Consider the following 25,227-nt stretch of genomic DNA (forward strand, 5'->3'; position numbering starts at 1 on the left):
CCACTCGTTTCCTTGGGAATGTTTCAGAGCTAAAAGTTTCTTTCCATGCATAATTAATATTCTACCTCTTTGAAGATAAATTTTATCTATCCAACTCTATAAATGGATCATTTCCCCCTGGCTATTACTATGTCGTCTCCTTAACAAAAATAAGATAAAATACAAAGAATAATGATATGTAAAGAAAAAAAAATCATCACTAAAAATGATTTACATTTTTATTCCCAATGCAAAAGCTTAAGAATGTTTTTAATGCATGTCCAGCTTGAAACCCACTGCACATGTCTTACAACATTTCGTAACAGGCTTTTCCCATCTGTGCTGAAAACAGCTGATGATTTAATGCAAATTGTTATTGTTTCACAATCTCCCAGTGATCTTTTCTATTTTGTTTCAGGATTTGGGGTCTCTTTTGCATCTGCTTCAGAAATGCGGCTGCTGGGATTGGCTTTTTGTCGTGGCCACTCTGTGCTCCACTATATCCTCTTTTCTTCCTATTTCAGATACTAATTTTATCATTTTTTGAAATTTCGCTGTCTTCAATTTCATGTGACTCTTTTCTTTTCTGAACGTTAAAACCTGGCTTAGTTAGGAATGAATACCTTCTGGTCTAAGAGATTTAAATGGTGAAGCAGAGGACCCAAAGCATGGAACAGTGGTTATCAACAAGGGAACCAGTGGGGTCTGCAAATCCACATGGAAGCCTGGCATGATCTATTTCAGTAAATATTTGAAATTTAAAACACACTGGCCCTACAATGTGAATAAACCATTTTGTTTATGTCATGTAATGTGTATATTTACAATATGTGATATATGCATATGGAATTTTCAAGTATATGTAAATGGCATGGTGGTTACCAAATTTATTTTCAAGACATTACTACCTTCATCACTCTTTATACATTATATGGTGTTTCTTTTCCCAATCAATGAGTTATCATTAAGTAAGGACCTTAAAATTGTTAAAAACAAACAAACCTCTACTTTTGATACAACTTTACACCGCAAAGGTGGGCTGCTGTCAGAACAATGGGTTTTATGTTCTGATGGAGCTGCTCACCAACTGGCAAGCCATGAACTCTGGGAGTCTCAGTTTCCTCATGTGTGGAACTGGGCTCTCATTTCTCTAACCTGCTTCACGGGGTTTGGAGACTCAGAGAAGATGAGAAAGTTGTGCAAAATTGTAAAGTGCTACATGAACAAATCAAGCAAACAAAGTGGAAGCCAGGGGTGGCCTGTGTACTCTCATTGCAGGTTCAGATTTTGTGGAATCTGAATCTGTAGAATCTGGTTGCCTGAACTAGAGTGGGAGCTCCTTGGGCTCAGATGGGAGTCAAGCCAAGCAGATAAAAGGAAGGAAAGTTTGGAAATGGAGTTGAAGGTTGGGGCACGTGTAGGACAAATTCACTCTGAGGCTTCACAAGGCAAGTTCAAAGGTTTGCATTACTCCAAAATACCCCCCATTCATTGGCGAGCCCTACTCTGACCTGTCTCTGGGTTGTTATGTTAATGTCTTCACCCATTTCATCCCAACATAAACAGCGGTGATAGTATGTTGCCACTGACAACTAGAGCTAAATAAAAGCAAGTCAGATATGAACTGAACCCTGAAACCAGATCATTAGCCAAGGTCACGACTGGTTTAGAAATTTGTGTTGTTTTCCTTCCTGTCACTTGCCAGCAATATATGGCACTTTTCCCCCTTGTAGTTTGCAGTCGGCTGGGCCCTGAGCCATGGAGACTGTTTTTAATGGCAAAATCTTCAAAGTTGTACTTAAAATATTTGCATCATAAAATCCTTCATGGGAGCCAAACTTCAGCTTCGGGAGGAGCCTCCTAGCAAGTGGCAAACTTGCCTTCAGAGACCGTAGAAGGGCTCCTGCCACCAGCACCACCTTCCAGCCGTTGATCTGCTGGGGCCGACGACACCCCGGGAATAGAGTCGGAGCATCATGAGACATCCACAGTGTCTGGGAACAAACTCCAAATGGCTTTTCTAAGCCAACAACAGTGTGAGGTGACTCAGCAGTTAGTTGAGCAATTCAGAAAAACGTGTTTTTCACACATTTAATTGATCCTGTGAGCAAATAAGCGCTGAGGATGAAAGATGAGTAATTGTTCAGTCTCGCCGTGGGAGGGCTCTATCCTCGTTTCTTGTACTTTCCTCCTGTGTCCAGTACGGAATGGATCTTCCTGGGGAGTGAAAGGCCAATGCACATATTATTTGCTTTAAAAAATTAAAAATCAGAAAATAAAAACTTATCATTTACATCTGAATTCAGAAAGGAAGAAAAAAAAATCTTGTCTTCAGCAAAGGATGCCTGATCTTATAGGACTCATAATGGAAGCCTTTCAAAATGAAATTCTATAATATGGGGTTTAGCCTACAGAAATGAGACGTATGAACACAGGACACCCATGTATTTTTTACTTTGCTGAATGGGATATGAAAACTCGAGGAAGAGGAAGAACAGGGGAGGAGCACTGGCTGGGAAGATGGTGAATTTTGGAGAAAAGCACCCATCTAATGGGAAATAAGTCCCTTCTGCATGGAGTTCAATGACACTCTCCCCCCTTCCCCATGAGATTTAAGGTAAAATATCAGTTTCTTGTTAAAAAAAAAAAAAGCTTATGCTCAAAATTATAACCCTCATCCTCCACACATTAAAAAAAAATTAAATTTAATTCAACCAGCATTGTGATCTAATCATTACTCAGAACTGAAGGTGGCTTTCCATTATAGCATCTCCGTCACTCTCTTTCTGACCTGTGAATGTTCTTATTAGCTGCCTTATTAAGATGATATCCTGTGTCTGAAGTAAGAAAAGAGGATTATCTCCTTACCTGACATGTCACCAGTGGAGTAATCTTTGTTAAAAAGAAAAGGAAAGGAAAGAAAAGAAGAGGAGAGGAGAGGAGAGGAGAGGAGAGGAGAGAGAAAAAAGAAGAAGAAAAGAAGAAAGAACTGAGTTACACAGACATTTACATTTTTGGCACACTATATGATCCACAGAAGACATCCATAATGGGATATACTTAGAGGTAGTTAGATGAACCTTAGTGACTTATTCTTCCAGGACAAGCAAACAAAACCAGAAGCAAAGTACTATCTGCTTCATCTTAGGTTGATTTCAACTGGGGCAAGACCTGGGTGTCAAGGACTCATAGGATGAAATAAAGAACACATTAAACTAACCAGAAAAATATAGAATTACATACGCGTTTTACATGTGCTACATATGCCCATTACACTCACATGCAAACACGTGTACTTTCTAATAAAAACTATTGGAAAAAGGAGGGAAGTTTGGAAGATGGTGGCCCTATTTGGGTTAATCACCAGCAATGATGTGGACAGAGAAGCCTTGTCCCTTCCCTCTGGCCTTGTTTTCAGACTCATGTGGGAACAGGATCACAAAAGCACACTGCTGGCCAAGTGGTCAGCTCTGTTCACTTATTTGCTGCCCTTCTTCAAAATGGGTTTGCAGTTAAATCAATTGCCCCCACTCAAAGAAACAGAAAATTCATTTGGTTTATGGTCCTTTATTGGATACATTTGACTTCTGTGGCAGAAGTGAGAAGCCAAGGTGCCACTTTCCTTCCTATTAGTGGGACAGCCCTATCAGCCATGGGATGCTTTGACTTCTGAACTGTCTTTGGTCTAACCAGCCACAGGGAGAAGAGATGGGTGATAGTGTTTAACTTACATATGATAGAGGTCTTATATCATATTATCTTATAAACTAATTATAAGTATTTATAAGACTTTATATAACCTTGATGGACTGAGTGGTGATAATGTAACCGTGGGACCATCTTTACTGAGGGACAACAGAGTCACTCCACTCCCATCCTCAACTGAGTGTGGCCCTTGGTGGTGCCACTGACCCCCTTTTGTGACTTGGGACTACTCCCCCCCCCCAGGCCATAGATCCCAGTGCCCATGCTGACTACCCTTGGCCTGGCTCTTGCTGTAGATACGCTCTTCCCGTGATCCTGCCGGGTCCTTTGGAATTGCTCTGGAGCCAGAGGTCAGCCATTTGGACAAGACTGCTCTGTAGAGCATGTCCCCCTTCTGTGCTGATTCATATCTAGTCCTACTTCTCTCAGTGTAGCTCAAATTGTCAGTTTTAATCTACAAATCCCTTTGTGATTGGGGTCCCCCAACATACAATATTACCTCTCCTGCTCCACTTCTCACTGTCCGTTGAGATAAACAACCTGTGAGTTTTGGCATTTGCAATGGGCCTCCTGGTCAGTGAGAAAATTAACAAATCTGTCCATCTTCTCTTTTCTACTTCCCCACACCTCGCATGCATATAAGAACCAAAGACGTGCCATTTTCTTGGCTTGCTACACACCTCTCATAACTAATCCTGAGGTGACAGAATTGGATTTAGTGACAGGCCGAAGGCTGCTATGACAACCAGCTGATGCAGGCACCCCACACGGAGGGAATTTGCAACAGGTCTGTGCAAAGCTTGCCCTTTGCGGGAGGCGGGGGGGGGCAGTGGTGGTGCGCACAGGGATATTTGTGCACAAGACGCATCTAGGGTAGATCTAGTGCCCTTTATGCCTTCAAAGTACCATATACATATTAATGAATCTAAAAAATATAGCAAAGCCTTATTGTGTAATTTGGAAATAAGAACTGGTTGGTATTGAAAGTGGAAAAGAATCTGGACTTTTCTCTGGGCTCATGGTACGCAAGGCTAGGGCTCCCTCAAAATGTTTGGCTTGCTGAAATGATCCAGAGGGAGCAGAGGAAAATAATGGGAATATTATGTAGCTTTCTGAATAATTTTTCTTTTATTTAGCTCTAGAGTATTGGCTCCTTCAATTCCAAATTCCCCAGGCTCCTTTTGGCAGCCTGGGCCTTCCAGTAAACTCATTAAGCAGGTCCTTTTCTCTTTCTTGTCCCCTCCTCAGGTGTTCAAGTAAGCAGTCAATCATGCACTTCCATCTCTGCACACAGATATAAGGAAACTTTCAACTTTTTCTAAACACGAAAAAAGAAATCACATCTGCTAATATACTTAAAAAAAATAAATGAACAACCCAAAACCCAGCTAGGAGTTTCCACAGGAGCACTAGAGACACCACAAAGAACAGGAAGAAATATGCCTTTTATTAGAAGTCTCATATGTACAGGGAAAGCTGTTTCTCACAGCTCAAGGAAGGCTGTAAGAAAAAGCTACTGTCATCCAAGGTCACTGTGCTTACATTGGTAACACCATTTAAACATTGCCACACATTATGAACACATAGAACCATTACACAGAAATGCAAAAGAGACACAGGTACGTGTGGACACTTCACATATTTTCTAAAAACAAGTGGACACAAAAATACAATGTGCCAGTAAAAAAAAAAAAAAGGCATATCGGTACATGTCTTTTTTTGTTTGTTTTCTCTTTTTTTGTTAATACATGGTGTGCTGAGCTTTCATCTCAAGCTTTCTTCACATCGGGATTTGCAGGCACTTTAGCAACCCAGCCATGGTTCACAACACATGACGTTCAGACGGACAGCTGAAAACACAGGAGCAATCGAGGTCCTTGTGACCCCCACACACATTACAATATTGACATGAGAGCAATCTTTTGTTACCACTGTTTGGTGATATAACAGCTTTTCCCTTATCTGTCTTCGTTTTGTGGCAGAATTATCTAGTAGCATGGATGGCATCATCAGGCAGAGATACAGCATCTGGGTGTGCTAGACAAACGTGATTTCCAACTGACTTTAAAAACTGTAGCAAGCCGATGAGTTTTTAGAATCCCAAAACGACCATCTGATTTATCTTTGTCTCACTCTATGCCCTTCCTGCCAACCTGTCAAACGAAAACTAATTAAAATAATTACTGGGATGTTGTGGGCCAGAAGCTCATCCTGGGAGAATTCTTTTCTTAGCTACCACCTCCCACGTCATGATATGCACAGGGCCGGTGGGCGGGCTCCATTCTTCCCCAACCAGAAGTCACTCCCTGTCCCTCGTCCCCCACACAGAGCTGCGCTGACTCAACACACGTGTCAGGAACATGACCGAACAAGTGTATTTATAAACACAGACTACAATGATCGCTTTATTGGTAATGTCGAGTTATAAGGCAGTTGCAAAAGGACCCCCATGATAACCAGACAGTGTTGGATATGGCTTAGCTTCTTTACTAGGATGAAGGAACTTTCCTGTTGCAAGGAGCTGGGAGAGAACAGGGAAAACCACACTGATTACAAAGTACCATAAATGACTGTGCTGTGAAGTACCATAAAGCCCCAATTTCTGGTGTATGTCACCCACTTTGATCCACCAGAGATTGGGATGTCGCCTCACATCAAAGAAAACCGAAAGGGGAGAAGGAGGGATCAATATCACCTTCAACTTCAAGGTAATTTGTCACAAGTTGCAGGGGGCTGTAACATAAAGCCATGGACATCTCATGGGGGAGGTGAACATTCCTGGTACTCCAGAGAGGTGCAGAGCATGTGAATGCCTCGAACAGATGATTGTCAGATGGTGGGAAATCCTTCCATGAAATAGACACTTGAGACATAGTGGCAAAGACATTAAGGCCTTCCATTTCTTCGCTCATACTGCTTAAAGGCACTGATACCAACAAACAGAAAAATTCCATAGTACCATCAAGGTTTTAAAAAAACTCCCAAAATACAAGTCTTCATAAGAAAATGTCCTTTATTGCATGACATGAAGCCTCCACTCTTCTCCTGTTCAGGAATAGAAGGGTTTCCCTTTCTCAGGAGTCTGGAGTCTGTTCAGCCTAGCGACCTGAGAAGGGGAGGGGGGCACGTCCTGCCGGAAGGGCCCCTTGGGAGGGGTGTAAGTGGGGTCCTGGACTTTCTTGTATGAGTCATAGTTGTTGAGCCCTTCGGGAGGAGGAGGCTGCTTCTTCATCTGTTGCTCTTTCCGCCTCTGTTCCTGGCGAAGGAGCTCCTGGGTCTCCAGCATCACCCTGGCGTTGAAGCCGTGCCCGCCCAGATAGCCGTTCCTGGAGCCCTGGTAGCTGGAGTATCTGGGGTTCTCCTTGGCACTCTGGAAGCCTTCCCCAGGGGGGTAGTTCTGCTCCCAGGAATCCTGGGACACAGAGCTGGCGTTTTTCCTGCTTTGCCTAGAAAAGCAAATCCCAAAGGTTAGTGTGAGGCTTGGGAGAAGGGGCGAGAGAGAAAGGAAAGGGAGAAAGGAGGTGGGGGAGGGGGGAAGTGGAATATGCATTTGAACCTCTCAACCAGTAGTGCTGCACTGCAATCATGTGTCAGCCACAGTGATGCGGGCTGGAGGATTAACACAGGACTGTTCTCAGCAAACAATGGCTAAACAGGAGAGAGCACTGAGGGCTTGGGTGGCTATCCAAAAGTAAGGATCCTCCTTCTGTGTCTCCGTAGGCACTATTGATTCTACATAGGGTAACAGTACCTCCTGCAATTTAGACACACTGGCAAGACTCTGTACGGGGGTATTAGTGATCTGGCAGCTTCTACCCCAGCAGGAATTGCTCATTTTAGAATGTTACAATTCAATCCTAAACAAGAAAAACAAATATTTTACACAGCTGCCACCATAATGCCCGAGACACTAGCTAATAGGAAGTACATGTAATGGATTACAATATGAGTTCAGTTATGAAAGATTTAAGTCTAGACTCCTATATGATTAAAAATGCAACAGGCAGTCCCTTAAAGTCCTGGCTTTCGAGATGTATATGTCAGCAACCGACACTCTCCAGCATATATGCTCATCAGGCCTGTAGAACCTGGGAAGTCTGTAAAGTAAGCACTATTTTCCTACACACCATACCCTCCCTGAAGGCAGGGATAACCTACTTAACTCCCATTCTGTCACTCCAGGATAGGGAAATAAATCAGAGCCATATAGAAATTTCTAAGTCTTATCACTTCTGCAATAAAGTTGCACATCATTTCAGGAAACATTATTGTTTTGAAACATCTTTAATTTACTATCAAGTCTCTAGATGCTTTTATGAATTTACAATAAGATTGGCTATGATAAAGTAAAACAATTTGTGCCAGAAAGGAAGACATGTCCTAATTTTTCGCCTTAAAAATGGAAGAGAGGAAGAGAGAATTGAGTAATAAAACAAAATATATTGCTCCATTTATCAATAAGAAAATCATTTGGCGACAGTATGTATTGCTCAGGCTTTCACATCAACACACACAACATGACAGGATGTTCAGAAAGACTCTGAAGGGAAAATGCGATCTATGCAGACACTGGGGCTCTCACAGGAATGAAGCATTTGCATTTTTGAACATTGAGAAGTGCCATCAGTATGGTTTGGGATGAAATCTCCCCATTTTCCACATGGTCTAAAATGTAGTTGGGGGTGTCCAGCATCATCTCTGGATATGACTGTGATTAACTGAACAGTGTCCAGTACCTTTATCTGGTTCTCTTTTAATGGGAATCAGACCATTCGTACAATCAGCCCAGGCAAGAATCCTTAGATTTGATGGAATAGTTTATTTGCCTAGAGCACTGATTATCTTCACTTAAAAAGTCATAAATTAATCTGCCCAGGGACATGAATGATGGAAAGTGCCAGCACGAAACCAGGGATTTGACATTAATCATGAAACTTTAATTAAAACAACGAACTTGTTACTGATGTTACAGCAACAAAAGTGGAATTCCTTCATGGGTTAGTAATCAATTTAAAGATAACCAGAAGTAGGCCACAGAAATTTCACCTCTTTTTCATCCTTAGCCAACTGAGATCCACTAACCCTCTCCAGCCCCCAACCCCCAACTCTATAAAGCCCAAGGCTTCGCTCTATGGCTCTCATGCACCGTAAGCTGAGTTTTGAATCATTTCAGGAAGACAGAGTCTTTTTTTATTTAAACACATCAAGAAGTCACTAAAGGTTTGTTAGGGACAGAAATTATGATGATGTGAAAGAAGAATTTCTTGTAGCTAAAATTTTCTTCAAACTAAGCTGTCTAGAGGGAAGAAAGAAGACCTCACTGAGGGTTGAAGTAAGATATGTGGGGAAAGAACATATACATAGATACAGGTACACAAACACATATATACACATGTTTCCGTGGTAAGTGTGGTATCAACAAGCTCTCAATTAAGGAGAGGACAAGAAATGATCAGATCATAGAGAAACTCGAGAAAATAGCAGACAACGAAAGTTTTCTACATGATGCTTAGGTTCAGGTAGATAGAGATTCCAATCCTGTCTGCCACTTGCTGGCTGTGTGACCCCAGGAGGGTTATACTGTTTGGGCCCAAGTTGTCTCACCTGTGAAACAGGCCAGATATCTAACCTCATAGGATACAGGGAAAAATAAGTGAAATAACACATGTAAAATGCTTAGAAAAGTGTGTCACACAGTAAATGGCTGACTAATGGGTGTTGGAAGAGTAGTTTGAAGGCAAAGTCACTTTGTCATCAAAGATTAGCCTCTGGGTTTTGGGAGACATCTTTGTGACCAACGGAAAACAATAAACAAAATATTAGCTTTCCAGGGCGCCTGGGAGGCTCAGCCATTAAGTGTCCGGCTTCAGCTCAGGTCATGATCTTGTGGTTCGTGGGTTCGAGCCCCATGTGAGGCTCTGTGCTGACAGCTCAGAGCCTGGAGCCTGCTTCGGGTTCTGTGTCTCCCTCTGTTTCTGCCCCTCCCCTGCTCATGTTCTGTCTCTCTCTCAAAAATAAATATTAAAAAAATTTAAATAAAAATTAAAAAAAATATTAGCTTTCCATCCTTTGTGAGAAGGATTGGGTAGAAATCAAGAAGCAGGGAGAGGCACCAAAGAATAACTGAAGAAGCTTCTCTAAGTGAAGACAACTCTACTTTCTGAGAGACTGGAAAGAAGCTTTTTACTGTCCCATGATTGCTTAGTCAAAGGCCACAAATAACAACAGCAGCAATCTCTGTTCACTGAATTTCTTTATAACCAACACACAGGTATGTCTGGTCCTAGAATGAGCCTACTAGAGTTTTCTGAATCCACTCAGGGCAAATGCCCTGGTTTGGCAATAGCTATCACTTAATGATTGTAACTGCTTCCAATATGGCTTGAAGACCACCATCATGTAGACCGTCATCTTACACCAAAGACCCAATGCCTCAGGAAAGCAAGTTAGTCACTAAGGTGAGGAGGACACAGAAGGATGAAGAAAGATATAAATACCAAGGCTGACAAGTTGACAAGCAGCTGAGAGACATAATAAATGGGCCTGGTGGGGAGACCATGTCTGGGTGCGGAAGACAGAGGGGAAGTGAGGTGTACACAGAGAAGTCTACCACCAACAGACGGGAAGCCATGGAGAAGGAAAGAGAAGAGCAAATGGAGAGTCAGCAGGAGAAGAAAAAATACATGTATTTCATAAAGGATCTTCAGTAAGTCTTTCTATCAGTGACTATAACTGAACATGCTTCTACTCAGTTTTAGAGTTGCCTTTTGAACACTAAGACAGTAATCTAGAAATTTTAAAAGGATTCAAGAAAAGAGAGTAAAGAAGAAAAAAGAATAAGTAGTTTAGGAATAAAAAAAAAATAAAAAGGAACCCTATTCTGACTGAGAATTAAGTGTGGGTCCTCTCAGGTCTCCTTTCCTCCCGAACTAGGGATACGACTTGACTAGCATCCTAAGGGTTACATTTCAAAATGTAATTTGAATTCCATCTATAAATTGGTTATTCACAGTGAGAATTTACACACCACTTCGGCTTGTATACGTCCCTTCAGTTCAGACCCCTTTCTCTAGTGCTACTGGTACAAAGTCTTGACCATTTGTTTTATTTTACGCTCCACTTTTCAAGAGAACTTCTGTTGTGTGTGAAGTCTTTTTGGTATTGAATGCCATACCAACTTGTTTAGACAAAACTCTGCTGTCAACATCTGAAAAGCAGAGGTCAAGCGTCTTTGAAGAATATCACGCCAGAAATCTGGTTTTGACTCAAGCCCATGTAGGTTCTTGCTATCTCCCTCTGAGCTCCTCTTTGGTCTTGTTACCTTCCTCCGGATCTCTGCACACAGCCTTTGTCAAGTGGTGCCTAAGCTGGGTGTGGCTCAGCATTCCTAAATCTTCCCACAAATATACACTCCCATCCAGAAACTGTTCTCTAAAGGCAGAGAACAGGCTGTAGGGACCTCCCAGACCTCTTGCCTGAAACAACTTTTTCATCGTGGGATTTCTGCTTTTGTCATATCAACACAGAATAAAATGCCTAGTAGTAATAAGAGGGCTACGCTGAACCCAGAGGGAGTTTTTATTATTTAGGGAAACACTCCAGATGGCAGCAGTACCAGCAGCAGCGACCCTCCCTTCCATGAATTAGATCCTTCTACCAGGTGCTTCAGAAGGGAGAAGGGGAGCGAGGAAGGGCAGCCTAGAGGAGGAGGTGGAAAAGACAGCGGAGCATCAGTTTGGAATATGGAGCTACCTGGGAACACGACCAGGAGAAAGTCAGTGATCCCTCTTTGCCCTCTTCCCCAGGACTGGGACCCTGGCGGTTCTTCTCACGCCAGGCTGTGTACACTTCTGGGCCCTCACCCACCATCTCTCCCACTTCCCTTCCTCAGCCCTGTGCATTTCCCACCTCACTCCACCTCTTACATACGCTTTCTGATATTTCTCCTCCATTTCTTATACTCTCAAACACAACTAAAATTTATGAAGTCAAACAATTTGCCAATCAAATAAGATCACAGCCCCTGCACAGGCAATGCCATTCGCATAGGCCGTGATGTGCTACTGACCGTCAGGTATGTCAATCCATCGACCTGATCACACTCATTCATCTGATGGAAAGCAAGCCAAACAGGCAGGGTGGAGGGATTTTATACAGAAGAACCTTTATGTATAATCCTGGAATGTTTCACATTTGATGCATGGGGCTGGTTCATACAGCGGCCTTCTTCCATATGCTAAGGGAAGTAGAGCGCAGAGAGGAACTTTGCACCTATACCCAATGACATTCCAGACTTGGGAACCAAAACCCTCGGTAGCAATGAGCCTTATGAAATCAGGGTTTAGGGAACGGGCAGGTGTGGGTTTGAATTCTGGAAGAAATTATGGACCAGCTGTGGGACCTTGGGGGAAGTTACTTAATTTCTCTGAGCTGCTTCCTTGTAAGACAACGTGTTCAAGGTCCTGTCCAGACCTAAATTTCAGTGACTCTTACCCAGAGTGGGCTAAATAAATAGTTATTCTCCTATGTGAAAGAAAAAAAGCAATTCTCTTATTTAAAAGAAAAAAATAATTTAGTTTTCAAAGGAGATAGAGCTTTCTAGATGAAAAAAGAACAACTGAATGAACAATACTACAATACTAGTAAACTACCATTAGGAGAATGACGCTACTCATCCTAGTAGATTTTCATTCACACCCTCATTCCCTTGTCTGATCCACGTCAATGTAGCCAAGTCCCTCGCTGTTATTATAGGGATTATTTAACATTTACAGGGACTCATCCTTATTAAAAATTAGAAGCAAATCAAGACCACTTTTGTACAGGTCAGTCAAGTTTACACAGAGAAACATTGCCTCCACACTGCTCTGCTCAAAGTCAAAGCAATCTACTTGATACAAACATGGTAAGTGGATTTTTTCCACCAAAATGGTTTTGTCACCTGGTTTTGAAATAGAACAAATGCCTGTAAGAATTGTGATTATAGGAGTGAATCATAGGAAGTTTGGGAAGATGAGTATTTTTAAATGGGTACTTTTATTCTTCACTGTGCACGGAGGAAATACTCAGATGGGAAAAGGGCTATCATTTCAGGGTATTAGGGCTCGGTCACCTGAGTGCTCTCCAGGCCTTTGGCAGAGAACCCGTGGGGCTGAGGTACCTCCTTGGGGGGAGTCCGGCAGATACCAACCCCTCCCCCCCCCCCCCCCCCCCCGGGCTAGTCTGCTCATGAGGTGGGCATCCCTGGGACTCTGAGGATCCGCACTGAACAAGTGTAAGAATGGCGGGAGAGCAAGAGAGATCCTAACTGGGCACAGACCGTGGAGTACCGCCCCCCCCCCCCCCCCCCCCGTTTCACGGAGCTCTAGGTTTACACAGCATCAGACACTCTAGTCACCCCACCAGCCAGGCAAAATAAGCGTTAGCTTTCCATTTTCAGATGAAGAACCCGTCCGGTCCGCGGCCACCTGGGAAGTAGCAGAACCAGTACCAGAGCCCGGCTGTGACCCCTCAGCCCGATGCTCCTATGGCAGATCATCTCGCTCGCGGTTAGGAAGCTTGGGGGTGACAATGCCGGCATCTCCTGCCACACTTTTCTTTCTTCCGGGGGGCCTCTTTCCAGGGGTCAGATGGGGGGCAGGCTGAGCAGCGCCCTCTGCCTGCCGGCTCCCGCAGGACGAGCGCGTGGAGGAGGGGCTTCCGGCGGGGCCGGGCTGGGACTTACCGGGGCAGGGAGCTGTACTGGCGCTGGGCCTGCTGGAACCCCTCGCGCTCCTCCTGCCGCTGGCGCTGCATCTGCACCTCCACCGACACCGAGTGCCTGCCGCTCTGCGCCGCCGCTCTGGAGTTGGGCTGAAGGGCAAAAATGCGACACGCTTAGCGAGAGAGGCAGTCTGGCTATCATGTGGCCGGTGGGCCTCATTCCGATTCTTAAGGATTGACCTAGAAACATGTTACAGATGTGGTGAGTTTTTAAAAAGCCAACTGCAGTTTTCCCAAGTGTGAGAAAAGAGGTTATCTATTTGCTTTTATGAGCCCCAAATACTCAAGCATCTTAAATTTTGATTATGGCTTCAGAATGGTCTGAAATTGAGAGGCCAACTTTCTTTCTCTTTTATTTAATGTTTATTTTTGAGGGAGAGAGAGAGAGAGAGCGAGCGAGCACAGGGGAGGGGTAGAGAAAGAAGTAAGGGACAGAGGATCAGAAGCAGGCTCTGTGCTGAGAGCCGTGAGCACGATGTGGGGGCTCAAACTCACCAGAAGATCATGACCTCAGCTGAAATCAGACCCTTAAGACTGAGCCACCCAGGTGCCCTGAGGGGTCAACTTTTCCAGTCTTCCTGATGGTTTGATAAATACCAACATTAGACACCAGTTTGCATCCCCTGTATATCCAGCAAGTACAGGGGAGCAAGGCTCCTCAGGAGAGCATAAGATGCCAATGTCAAAAATAAATAAGTAAATAAATTTTGCTACAATAATTCACAGAAGTGGGAAAGTCCATGGGTGTGCACTTGCAAGTTGGCTGTGCTGGTGAATTTTCTCAGCGGTTACCTATTTTAGGCTAGCAGTAGGGCTACAATAGAACTCATTCCCCTTCTCCTAAAGGGTGATGGCTAAATTCTGAATGGAGATTCGTTGACACTAGGCACCGTTCGCCATGTATAGGTCTCCTCCAACCCAGGGGTGGCAGTCAAATGGAAACACTCATCAAAAGAATAAACCCTAACAGCTAACAGCTAACAGCTCCTTGAATTGGTTATGAGACAATACATTTTCCCTTACTTATTAGGAAATGGCATTTTTACCTAGGTTAATTATACCCTATAGAGAAATTTCTACTCCTTCTGGCTAAATACTTTGGTCAGCAGGTCATCCACTGATTGCTGCCTCTCAGCAAACTCAGATATTTGGTTGTGTATATTGTGCCATGCAGATCAAGCCCCTGTGGATGCTTCAGCTTCTCACTGACAGTTTTTAGCTTACCTTCTAGATCTGCCCTTTGAAAATGAAAGTTGGTCTGCTCAAAATAGACAACGATGCCTCTAACTCTACAAAACACCCAACAGTGGTTTATCGTAGCATCAGTGACATTCACTAAGTAATCCTTTTTGTCACTTGCTAACCTCTGCTCCCCTTTGTGTGACGCAACATTGTGCAATAGGCATATTCTGAATGAAGAATGCCTTTTAAAAACAAGCTATTGATTTTCTCTCGTAGACACCAATGGCAGACTTTGACTTGATAATAGTTTCCTAAAATAACAGTCTTTGCTTTCATTTGGAGAGTTGTAAGGTAGCATGTGGGCTTGTTACTTAAGGAGTGGCTCCTGTGGTTGGCTTTTGTGTGAACAGAAAGAAAGCATCATCTATTGTTCTCTTTCTGCCTGGCCAGCATTATCTTATTTGTGGGTAAGCAATAATAAGGATTATATGGGGCAAAAATTTCAAAGCATATGGGCATAGTCAGTGGGCATATTAAAAATATCCCGATACAAAAATAATGTGTGAAGAGATTAGGCTTTACAATACCCCAGTCTCTACTAGTGGATGTTTATAACCACACTCACTGGAACAAATGTGTGTTCTGAGACCCGCTCCACAACACCGTTCAAATAACACATCAGTGGTGCCATGAGCGAGGAAAACACTTTGCCGAGTGAGTTCTGCTTATGTAAACAAAGCGTCAACCAATTGTTCATCAACTACGTTAAAGAAGACAGACATTTTCTTCCATTACACTTGATGAGGCTGGCCAAAAAGAAAACTGAGCGGCTCTATTGTTCAGGGTGAGGCTTGGGAAGCTTGAGAGAAGCCACTGGACAGAGGGAAAGCAAAGCAAGAAAATACTACACAATTTTCTTTCCACCCTCAAAAAGAACCACGTTTCCCTTTCCTTTTCACTCAGTATAAGCTATATACATGTGTCAAGCAGTCTTGAGAGATCTGGCATTCTGCAGCAGGATTTAGTAACGGGCTTCTTAAGCTCATGCTGTTCTGTGACACACTGCTTGTGGAGATGTGAAAAGAAAATGCAAGGTCTTGTAGACATTTCAGGTGTATTTTTAAGTTGTTTCTCCCAGAGGCCTGAAAATTTGATTCTGACAGAAAAAAAAAAAAAGTTGAAAGGCTTTTGTTTCCTCAACTGTGTGTTTTCTGACACTGTGCACCTCAAACCTTATCCATGGCAAGGACCCAGTTGGATCTTGATGAACTCCAATAATAAAATTATCATCACACAGGATCTGAAAACTTAACATGAGTGAATGAGTTTGGTATTGGCAAACTGACATATTTCATACTAGTCTGCCCACTACGATGACTTTTATTCCATTTCTTTTTTCAAAGCATGCAGAAGGGTAGGTTCTTAAGAAGAATTCCCCTTATCTTTAAGATGAAATGTTACTGAGCCACAGATCTCAAGGAAGATTGTATACATGACCAGCCTAGAGCAACACTGACGTAAGTTTATCCTGGCAAGTTTTATACTTGGCCCGAATCAAAAATAACCTGATTCATGACTTCAATGATGATCTCATAAAAATGTAAATTGTGGGAGCAGTATTATAATCGACAATCCTGACTTTTAAATACAGTGGTTTCCATCTCTATGGCAGAAATAGAATAATGTGTCTGGAGTCCAAAATAATAAAAATAAAGAAATGAAGAAAGGTAATTTGTAACCCCAGGGAGAAGTTCATGTTTTCAAAAAGAACAGCATTAACAGCTACAACCACAAAGTAACATATATACAGGGAAATACACAGGTAAATTATAATTGTAATAATTCTGGAGATCAAGGGGTGCCTGGGTGCCCAGTCAGTTAAGCGTCTGACTTCAGTTCAGGTCATGATCTCACAGTGTGTGAGTTTGAGCCCTACGTCGGACTCTGTGCTGACAGCCCAGAGCCTGGAGCCTGCTTCAGGTGCTGTGTCTCCCTCTCTCTGTCCCTCCCCCATTTGCATTTTGTCTTTCTCTCTCAAAAATAAATAAACATTAAAAAAATTTTTTTAAATATTAATTCTGGATATCTGCCAGGCAATAATAGCTCTGTTTTCAGAATACAAATCTCAGATGACCTGGCCTTGTTTATGATGAAATTTGTGACAAGCAATGACCTTTTAAGTAAAAAAATTGCCAAGGCTGGCAGGGCCATAATAATGTAGAGGTAGTAAATAGAAATAAATACATGGTTATCTGTTACACAGTACACTGGAGGACCATGATATGTAAATTTCTTCATGGCTTATGTTTAAAGCCACAAGCGAAAACTATGCATGTTGCTTTTATAAATGAGCTGCAAAGTATTGGTCTCTATCATGATTATGGAGAGACAGTATTTATACAATACAAAAAATTATATAAAGTTTGGGAAAGCTACACAATTTGGCTATCACTTATTAGTGTAAAACAAAATATCAAAAATCACTGGTGAAAACATAGTGTTTTCACCAGATTTCATTAACTAAACATTTGTCTCAGTTAAATAAAATCATTCTTATTTTTCCAAAATAAGAATATAAAACAAAACTGTTAAGACTAAAGAAAGAACAAAAATAACTATACAGCATACAAAGTGTCAGTACCATTTAGAGCCAGGAATATTGGAAGACTTTTAGAGCTTAATCTATGAGTGCATGTGTCACTTATGAAATAAAATTCATTACTCTTTTATTAGCATTTATAGAAAATAATTTTTAAATACTCTAATTTTTCTTCACATAGTGTGTAAGCATATGTGTGTGTGCACCTGTATATTTTCACATATACACACATATATGTACTATTCTTACAAATGATACTTTTGAGTGAGTTTTCTATTAAAAATGAATAAAATTTTCAAATTTTCACCTATGTTCAAGGGCACATATGGAAAACAAAAATAAGATACAAGTTCAACTGCTTCAGAGGAAAAGTGATGATAAAGATAATGATGGTGACAATAAATAACTAAAAGGACACACATCCACCTGAGATTTGGAATTCCTATGTTGGCAATTCAAACTTGCTGTAACCCTAATATAAATTCCACATTCTGATAAAATGGTAATTTAAAGATTTGGTAGAGGGTAGGGAGACTTTTATGCCATTGAATCATGTAAAAAGCATAAACTGTTCACTCTGTTTAGAAGTGGCAACTGCTGGGGCGCCTGGGTGGCTCAGTCAGTTCAGCGTCCGACTCTTGGTTTTGGCTCAGGTCATGACCTCACAGTTCACGGATAGAGCCCCGATCTGGGCTCTACGCTAACAGCATGGAGCCTGCTTGGGATTCTCTCTCTCCCTCTCTCAAAATAAATAAATAAACTTAAAAAAAAAAAGTGGCAACCACTAAGCTTGGTAATTATTCTGTATAGTAGATTCATTTACAACTTTTAATCAAAACAAAATTAACTTTTGTCTATACATCCTGCCTTCACAGCCTTCCACCTCTATGCCATCACACAAGATACTGTTACAACTATTGATCGAACTCTTGTGGGTTCTGAATGTTGAAAAGCCTAATTGCTACTAATGATGTGAGTAATGCTTGAAAAATCTGCAGAGCAAACCAGTTTCCCTCATAAAATTTTCATAAATACATGTTTGTTTTTTACACACCGTTTGTCTTTCTCTCGTCTTTGCCAACCAGTGTTTGGATCTACTTTTCCCCCTCCTTAAACAGCAGGTATACTGAAAATTGCAGCTCTAAAAATAAGCCAGCCTTCTAGTGTCCCATGCTAATGATGACCAAAGGCAACTTCATTCATTTCTACTACCTGAGGTCTCTGCCAGTAGCACGGCCCATGGGTCATGGAGCCTTCAGCTGGGAGATGGGTCATTGGAGCTAGAAGAAAGGGGTCTACTTTGCAGCAGCACAGAGGCTTTTGCCATGAGTAAAGGGTCCCTGTTTGCTTGCAGGAATGGCTTTCTCCAGGTTGATTTCCAAGGGAGGTGATTTCCACCCAGTTTGAACTGCAAAGCTATCAACCGAGAAGGCATTTTTTGAGTAAAGGCATGGAGCCCCACTATAAGGAAATTACAGGAGATATCCTTGAAGTCTTAGGAGAGATGAAAACAAAAGGATAAGCATCATTTTCTCAAACTTCCCAGGTAAAGGGAAGGCAATCCAGGGGTTCAGGGTGGCTGTGTACTACAGACTGGGTCTCTAATTAAAGCAGACAAAACCCTAAAAAAGGGAAGAGGAGCCATTAAAAGTCCCAGACAGAAAAATGGAAAAAAGGACAGACCTTTTTTGTTGTTGTTGTTTAAAGACAGACAGCTGGGAAGAAAGCTTGGGGGAGAAGAGGGTATTCACATCGCAGAGGATCAATTTTCCATCTGAAGGACTAAACTACTTTGAGTCACTACCAACCCGGGATGGAAAGGATTTAGCAATATAGCTATTAAAGGCTCCATTATCCCATCTATCAACCGCCTCAGCCAGCAAGTCTCCTTGTGGGCAACACTCAGGTATCTGCAAAGTTTTAACAGCATACTGTACTTATGTCTTCAGCGTGCAATTTAATTCTTTTAAAAGCAACACTAAGTTCTGTCCATATCTGAGCTCTGTGATAATAACCCTAACCTCAGCTATTGTTCCATTATCTTAAGAAAGATTTAAAGCAACTTGCTGCTTTATTTATGCTGCACCTGGCATTACATGGTGAAGAAGTTGCTTTTTCTCCCCTCCTCCTCCTCCTCCTCCTCCTCCTCCTCCTCCTGTTCCTCCTCCTCCTCCTTATCACTGTCGTCCTCCTCCTCCTCTTCTTAACCAACTTGGGAGAGAATGCACTTCAGTTATGGAGCTAAGGGAATTTCCCGGGCCTCTGCTCATCTAAAGACCCTTTGTGCCACAAATCAGCTCCCTCAGGCCCAAACATTATTTTGAACAAAAAGCCCAGGAACAGGTGCATTCCACACTGCTAGGGTTTAGGGAGAACATTTTGAAAATGGATGAACTGAAAAGGGCTACTTGGATGAATTTTCTGCAGCATCCCTCTCTGTATGTAAAGTAATTGGCTTGGATCTTCTATATGATACATCTGGTCACACTTTGTGTGTGGCATTTCCAACAAGCATGACAATTTCAACTAATATGGACTAAGAGGGACACACAGCTTGAAGACAAATATCTGGTTCCTTACAACTAAAATGATTGCAAACCATTCCAATGGGTGAGATCATAGTCTCATCCTTTCCAAACAGACTGACCTTTTAAGGTCAGAATACACACAGAAAAAGAAAAAAAAAAAAAAACTAAGATACTCAAAGCTCATTTTGTAAAACAGATAATAAAAACCATAGACTCAGCTACATTTTGAGGCTCTTATTGAGGCAGACAAAACCTTATTAAGGCAACAAGGAGAATTGGTATGAGAATTGGTATGAAAGAATTATAGTCACTTCAAGCTCATTTATATGATCAGTAGAAAGAAGAAAAAACAGCAAGATCCCAATTGTTTGAAAATTAAAAAAAAAAAAGAAGAAAGAAAAAGAAAAGGTCAACTTCTGACCCACAATTTAGGAAATTATTCCATTCCTAAAGTAATCAGCCTGTCATCCAAATAATTCCCTGCTCACTCATTACAGGAAATGATAATACAAGCCAAGTGCTCAGTCTAAAGTTGCTATGGCATTTTGATATACAACAATTTGGCCTATGACCTTTTGTAGGTGAGTTTCTGGATGTATAAGATTTTCTCAAACATTTTTCCTAACATGATTGTTCATATTAAGTAGCTGGCATGGGAATGTATGCCAACATATTCACCACCCCCATTAGGAAAAAAAAATCATATAAGGGGACCAAAATGGATATCAAATCATTTCTACATCTCCCAATGAACAATATCTACAGCTAAGAAGTAGGAAATGCTCATTTAGTCTCAAACTTGGACATTTCACATGTAGATACAATGTCACCAGCCAGAAAAAAATCCCATCAATCTTAGTTCCCAAATATATGTTTTTCTCTTTCTCAAAGTTATGTATTTAAAATATATTCCAAATTTAACGAGGTGCCCTTTCCTTTCCTTTCCTTTCCTTTCCTTTCCTTTCCTTTCCTTTCCTTTCCTTTCCTTTCCTTTTTTCTCTCTATATGGAATGCTTCATGAATTTACATGCATCCTTGTGCAGGAGCCATGTTACTCTTCTTTGTATCCCTCCAATTTTAGGATATGTGCTCCCAAAGCAAGCACTGAGGTCTTCTTTCAGGCCTTTCCTAACCACCCACAATTTATTTGGGCATGGTTCCTCTGTGTTTAATACTCCATGTATACCTGTATCATAAACTGTACAAAATATTCTTTTCTGTTGTATCAGCTCGACTGTAGGGCTCTAAGGATATTCTTTCTTCCCCATCTTTGTTCTCTAGCACCAGACACACTGACTGAACATAGTAAGCACCCAATACATCTGATCAATTAAATAACTAACTACGCAGCAATGCTGCAAATATGCTGGTTTGAAATCCACATTCCCAGGCAAAGTCAGGTGGCATTCCACTGCTCCTCATGGTATGGTATGGAGACTGAGAAAACCCCTGCAGGACCTTGCAGGCTAGAACTCTGTGTTTGAGAACCATTTTCATATATACTTGCTTTTCTCCTTCTGGTAGCCACTGTACTCTTTCCTCTTTTCAGCCTTTCTGTGCAAAAATACATTGCTAGGGATGTTTACCACACATCAAAAAAGAATCCTGCTTCAAGTCAATCAACATGATGTATCATATCAATAAGAAAAAGGATAAAAAACATATGATCATTTCAATAGATACAGAAAAAGCATCTGATGAAGTACAACACCCATTCATGATAAAAAACCCTCAACAAAGTAGGTTTAGAGGGAACATACCCTAATATAATAAAGACATTCTATGAACAACCCACAGCAAACATCATATTCAATGGGGGAAAACTGACACCTTTTTCCCTAAGGTCAGGAACAAGACAAGGATGGCCATTTTTATTCAGCATAGTACTGGAAGTCCTAGCTACAACAATCAGACAACAAAAAGAAATAAAAGCATCCCAGTTGGTAAGTTAGAAATACAACTTTCACTACTTTCAGATGACATGATACTATGTATGGAAAACCCAAGATTCTCTCCCTCTGTCCCTCCCTACTCACGCTCTCACGCACACTCTCTCTTTCTCTCTCTCAAGAAAAAAAAAAAAAAAAGAAAGAAAAAGAAAAAAAGAGAAGAAAAAAGAAAATCCAATAGACCCTTCCCAAAAGCTATGAGAACTGATAAATGAATTCAGTAAAGTCACAGTATACAAAATCAATGTATAGAAATATGCTGCATTTCTAAACACTAATAATGAAGTCACAGAAAGAGAAATTAAGAATACAATCCCATTTGCAATTGCACCAAAAACAATACCTAGGAATAAACTTAATTAACCAAACAGGTAAAAGACCCGTACTCCAAAACTATAAAACATTGATAAAAGAAATTGACGATAATACAAAGAAATGGAAAGACATTCCACGCTCATGGATTGGAAGAAAAAATATTGTTAAAATGTCCATACTACCCAAAGCAATCTACACATTTAATGCAAACCGTGTCAAAATACCAATAACATTTTTCATAGAATGAGAACAAATGATCCTTAAATTTGTATGGAACCACAAAAGATCCTGAATGGTCAAAACAAGCTTGAAAAAGAAAAGTACAACTGGAGGTATTACAATTCCACACATCAACTTATATTATAAAACTGTAGTAATCAAAACAGTATGGTATTGGCACAAAAATAGACACATAGAAATGTAACAGAATAGAAAACCTGGATGTAAATCCACAATTATGTGATCAATTAATCTTCAATGAAGCAGTAAAGAATATCCAATGGGGAAAAAGACAGTCTCTTCAACAAATGGTGTTGGGTAAACTGGACAGCAACATGCAGAAGAATGAAACTGGACCATTTTCTTTCACCATACACAAAAATAAACTCAAAAGGGATTAAAGACCTAAATGTGAAAACTGAAACCATAAAAATCATAGAAGAGAGCTCAAGCAGTAATTTCTCTGATATTGGTCATAGCAACATTTTTCTAGATATGTGTCCTGAGGCTAGGGAAATAAAAGCAAAAATAAACTACTGGAACTATAAAAACTATTTTATCAAAATAAAAAGTTTCTGCACAGCAAAGGAATCAACAAAACTAAAAGGCAATCTACAGAATGGGAGAAGATATTTGCAAATGACATATCTGATAAAGGGTTAGAATCTAAAATATAAAAAGAACTGATGCAATTCAACATCCCAAAACCAAATAATCCATTTAAAAAATGGGCAGAAGACATGAACATTTGGCCAAAGAAGACATCCAGATGGCCAACAGACACATGAAAAGATGCTCAACATCACTTATCATCAGGAAAAATGAAAATCAAAACTCAGACCTGTCAGAATGGCTAAAATCAACAACACAAGAAACAAGTGTTGGCAAGGATGTGGAGAGAAAGGAACCTTGTTACTGTCGGTGGGAATGCAAACTGGTACAGCCACTGTGGAAAATAATATGGAGATTCTTCAAAAAGTTAAAAATAGAACCACCTTACGATCCAGTAATCACATTACTGGGTATTTACCCAAAAAATACAAAAACACTAATTCAAAGGGATACATGCACCCCGATGTATCTATTGCAGCATTATTTACAATAGCCATATAATGGAAGCAGTCTAAGTGTCTATCAACTGATGAATGGATAAAGATGTGGTATATATATAATGGAATATTACTCAGCCATAAAAAGGAATGAAATCTTGCCATTTGCAACAACATGGATAGAGCTAGAGAGTACAATGCTAAGCAAAATAAGTCAGAGAAAGATAAATGCCATATGATTTCATTCCTATGTGGAATTTAAAAAGCATAACAGTTTAAGAAACATAACAAATGAGCAAAGGGGAAAAAAGAGACAAACTAAGAAACAGACTCTTAACTACAGAGAACATCCTGATGGTTACCAGAGAGGAGGTAGGTGAGGAGATGGGTGAAATAGGTGATAGGGATTAGGAGGGCACTTATTGTGATGAGCACTTGGTGTTGTATGAAAGTGTTGAATCTCTGTCTTGTACACCTGAAACTAATATAACACTGTTTGTTAACTATACTGGATTTAAAATAAAAAACTTAATTAAAAAAAAAAAGAATCCTGCTTTAGGAAAGCTGGTAGGAAGGGATTAAGTCAATTATGGCAAACAATATAAGTAGATTAACATAATTCTGTCATGTTGTTACATGGGAATGACTCAATTTACTTGATCATCTAAAAATAAATGTTTTAGGGGCACGTGGGTGGCTCAGTCCGTTGCGTGTCCGACTTCGGCTCAGGTCATGATCTCATGGCTTGTGAGTTCTAGCCTCGCGTTGGGCTCTGTGTTGACAGCTCAGAGCCTGGAGCCTCTTCAGATTCTGTCTTTTTCTCTCTCTCTCTGCCCCTCCCCTGCTCACACTCTGTCTCTGTCTCTGTCTCTGTCTCTGTCTCTGTCTCTCTTTCTCTCTCTCTCAAAAATAAACATTAAAAATTTTTTTAACTAAATAAATAAAAATAAAAATAAATGTTTTAGAAAAACAATACCTTTAATAGTAATGTTGTTGCAGAAACACAATTAGAGATTTTTTAAGGTATTATATCTGCTGAAGTTCTTATATAACCTCTGAAAGTTAGGCTAGGATCGACTTCATGGGGAGTTTTTACTCTTGGATGGTGGTTTCATATGGCCAGTTGGCTGCTCTAGGCTCCTCCTTCCTCACCTGAACAGAGGCAAAGTCCTTCAAACTAGTACTGCTTTTCCCATTTTTCCATCTTCTCCTTTCTCAAAATTATCTTCCACAGACCCCAATTTGGTCACTAAGCCCCTTAATCAAAACGTTTATAGGTTTCTGCCCTTGTATAGAGTATATTGAGGGTGTTGGATTTTAGGAATAAAAAGGACCTCAGAGATGATTTAACTCTAGATCACTGCTTCTCAAGGTAACATGCTTCAGAATCACCCCTCCAGGGCTTGTTAAAATATAGATTCCTGGGCCTCACCCAGATCCAGGAGGTCTGAAGGGAGCTCCAGGTGATGCTGATGGTGCTGGTCTGTGGACCACACTCGGAGAAGCTCTACTTGTATTGCTTTACCTGACACATTCAGCTTTCTCTTAAATTTTCATTATAACAAAGGGTTTAATAACTGACACTCAACCATCTACTCTAAGTCTCTTGGTTTAACATACAAGAAAACAGTCCTGAAGAGCTAGGTTGCCTGGCCAGTGGGCCAGTGTTCTGTCCTCATTACCATCTTTCTTCAGCCTTCCAATCTAGCATTGAAGCCTCCAACTACATTTCTACCTTTATCTCTCCTTCCCTACAATATAACCGACCTCTCAGTTCTGTGGCAGTTGGGTCCATACCCTTTCCAAAATAAATCAGGATCTTTTTTTTTTTTTTTAACTGTAAGCCTTTTCTAACACTACTCTTCCTTCTAACCCTACCTTCCCATATACCTAATGTAATTATAATCCCAACATTTTGAACTGAACTCATTAACTCTTTG

General features: G+C 40.9%; 1 protein-coding gene and 1 non-coding gene across 2 annotated transcripts in view; both read right to left on the minus strand.

The window, feature by feature from the left end:
- Positions 1-6,649: 6,649 nt before the first annotated feature.
- The window catches only part of PARD3 (par-3 family cell polarity regulator), a 550,937-nt gene continuing 532,359 nt past the window's right edge, over positions 6,650-25,227 (minus strand). Inside the window, exons 24-25 of the mRNA XM_047066308.1 lie at positions 13,409-13,536; positions 6,650-7,130 (exon numbers count right to left, since the gene is read on the minus strand). Coding sequence (XP_046922264.1) covers positions 6,734-7,130; positions 13,409-13,536 — 525 coding nt within the window. The 3' untranslated portion in view covers positions 6,650-6,733. The remainder of the gene's footprint in view (positions 7,131-13,408; positions 13,537-25,227) is intronic.
- Positions 20,755-20,860, minus strand: LOC124502767 (U6 spliceosomal RNA). The gene has a single exon (XR_006960027.1). It is a non-coding gene; the product is annotated as a U6 spliceosomal RNA (small nuclear RNA).

Source organism: Lynx rufus, unplaced genomic scaffold (assembly GCF_022079265.1).
Source record: "Lynx rufus isolate CCGP_SWC_20201006 ecotype Redwood Valley unplaced genomic scaffold, mLynRuf1.p SCAF_7, whole genome shotgun sequence".
In the NCBI taxonomy this organism is placed as follows: Eukaryota; Metazoa; Chordata; class Mammalia; order Carnivora; family Felidae; genus Lynx; species Lynx rufus.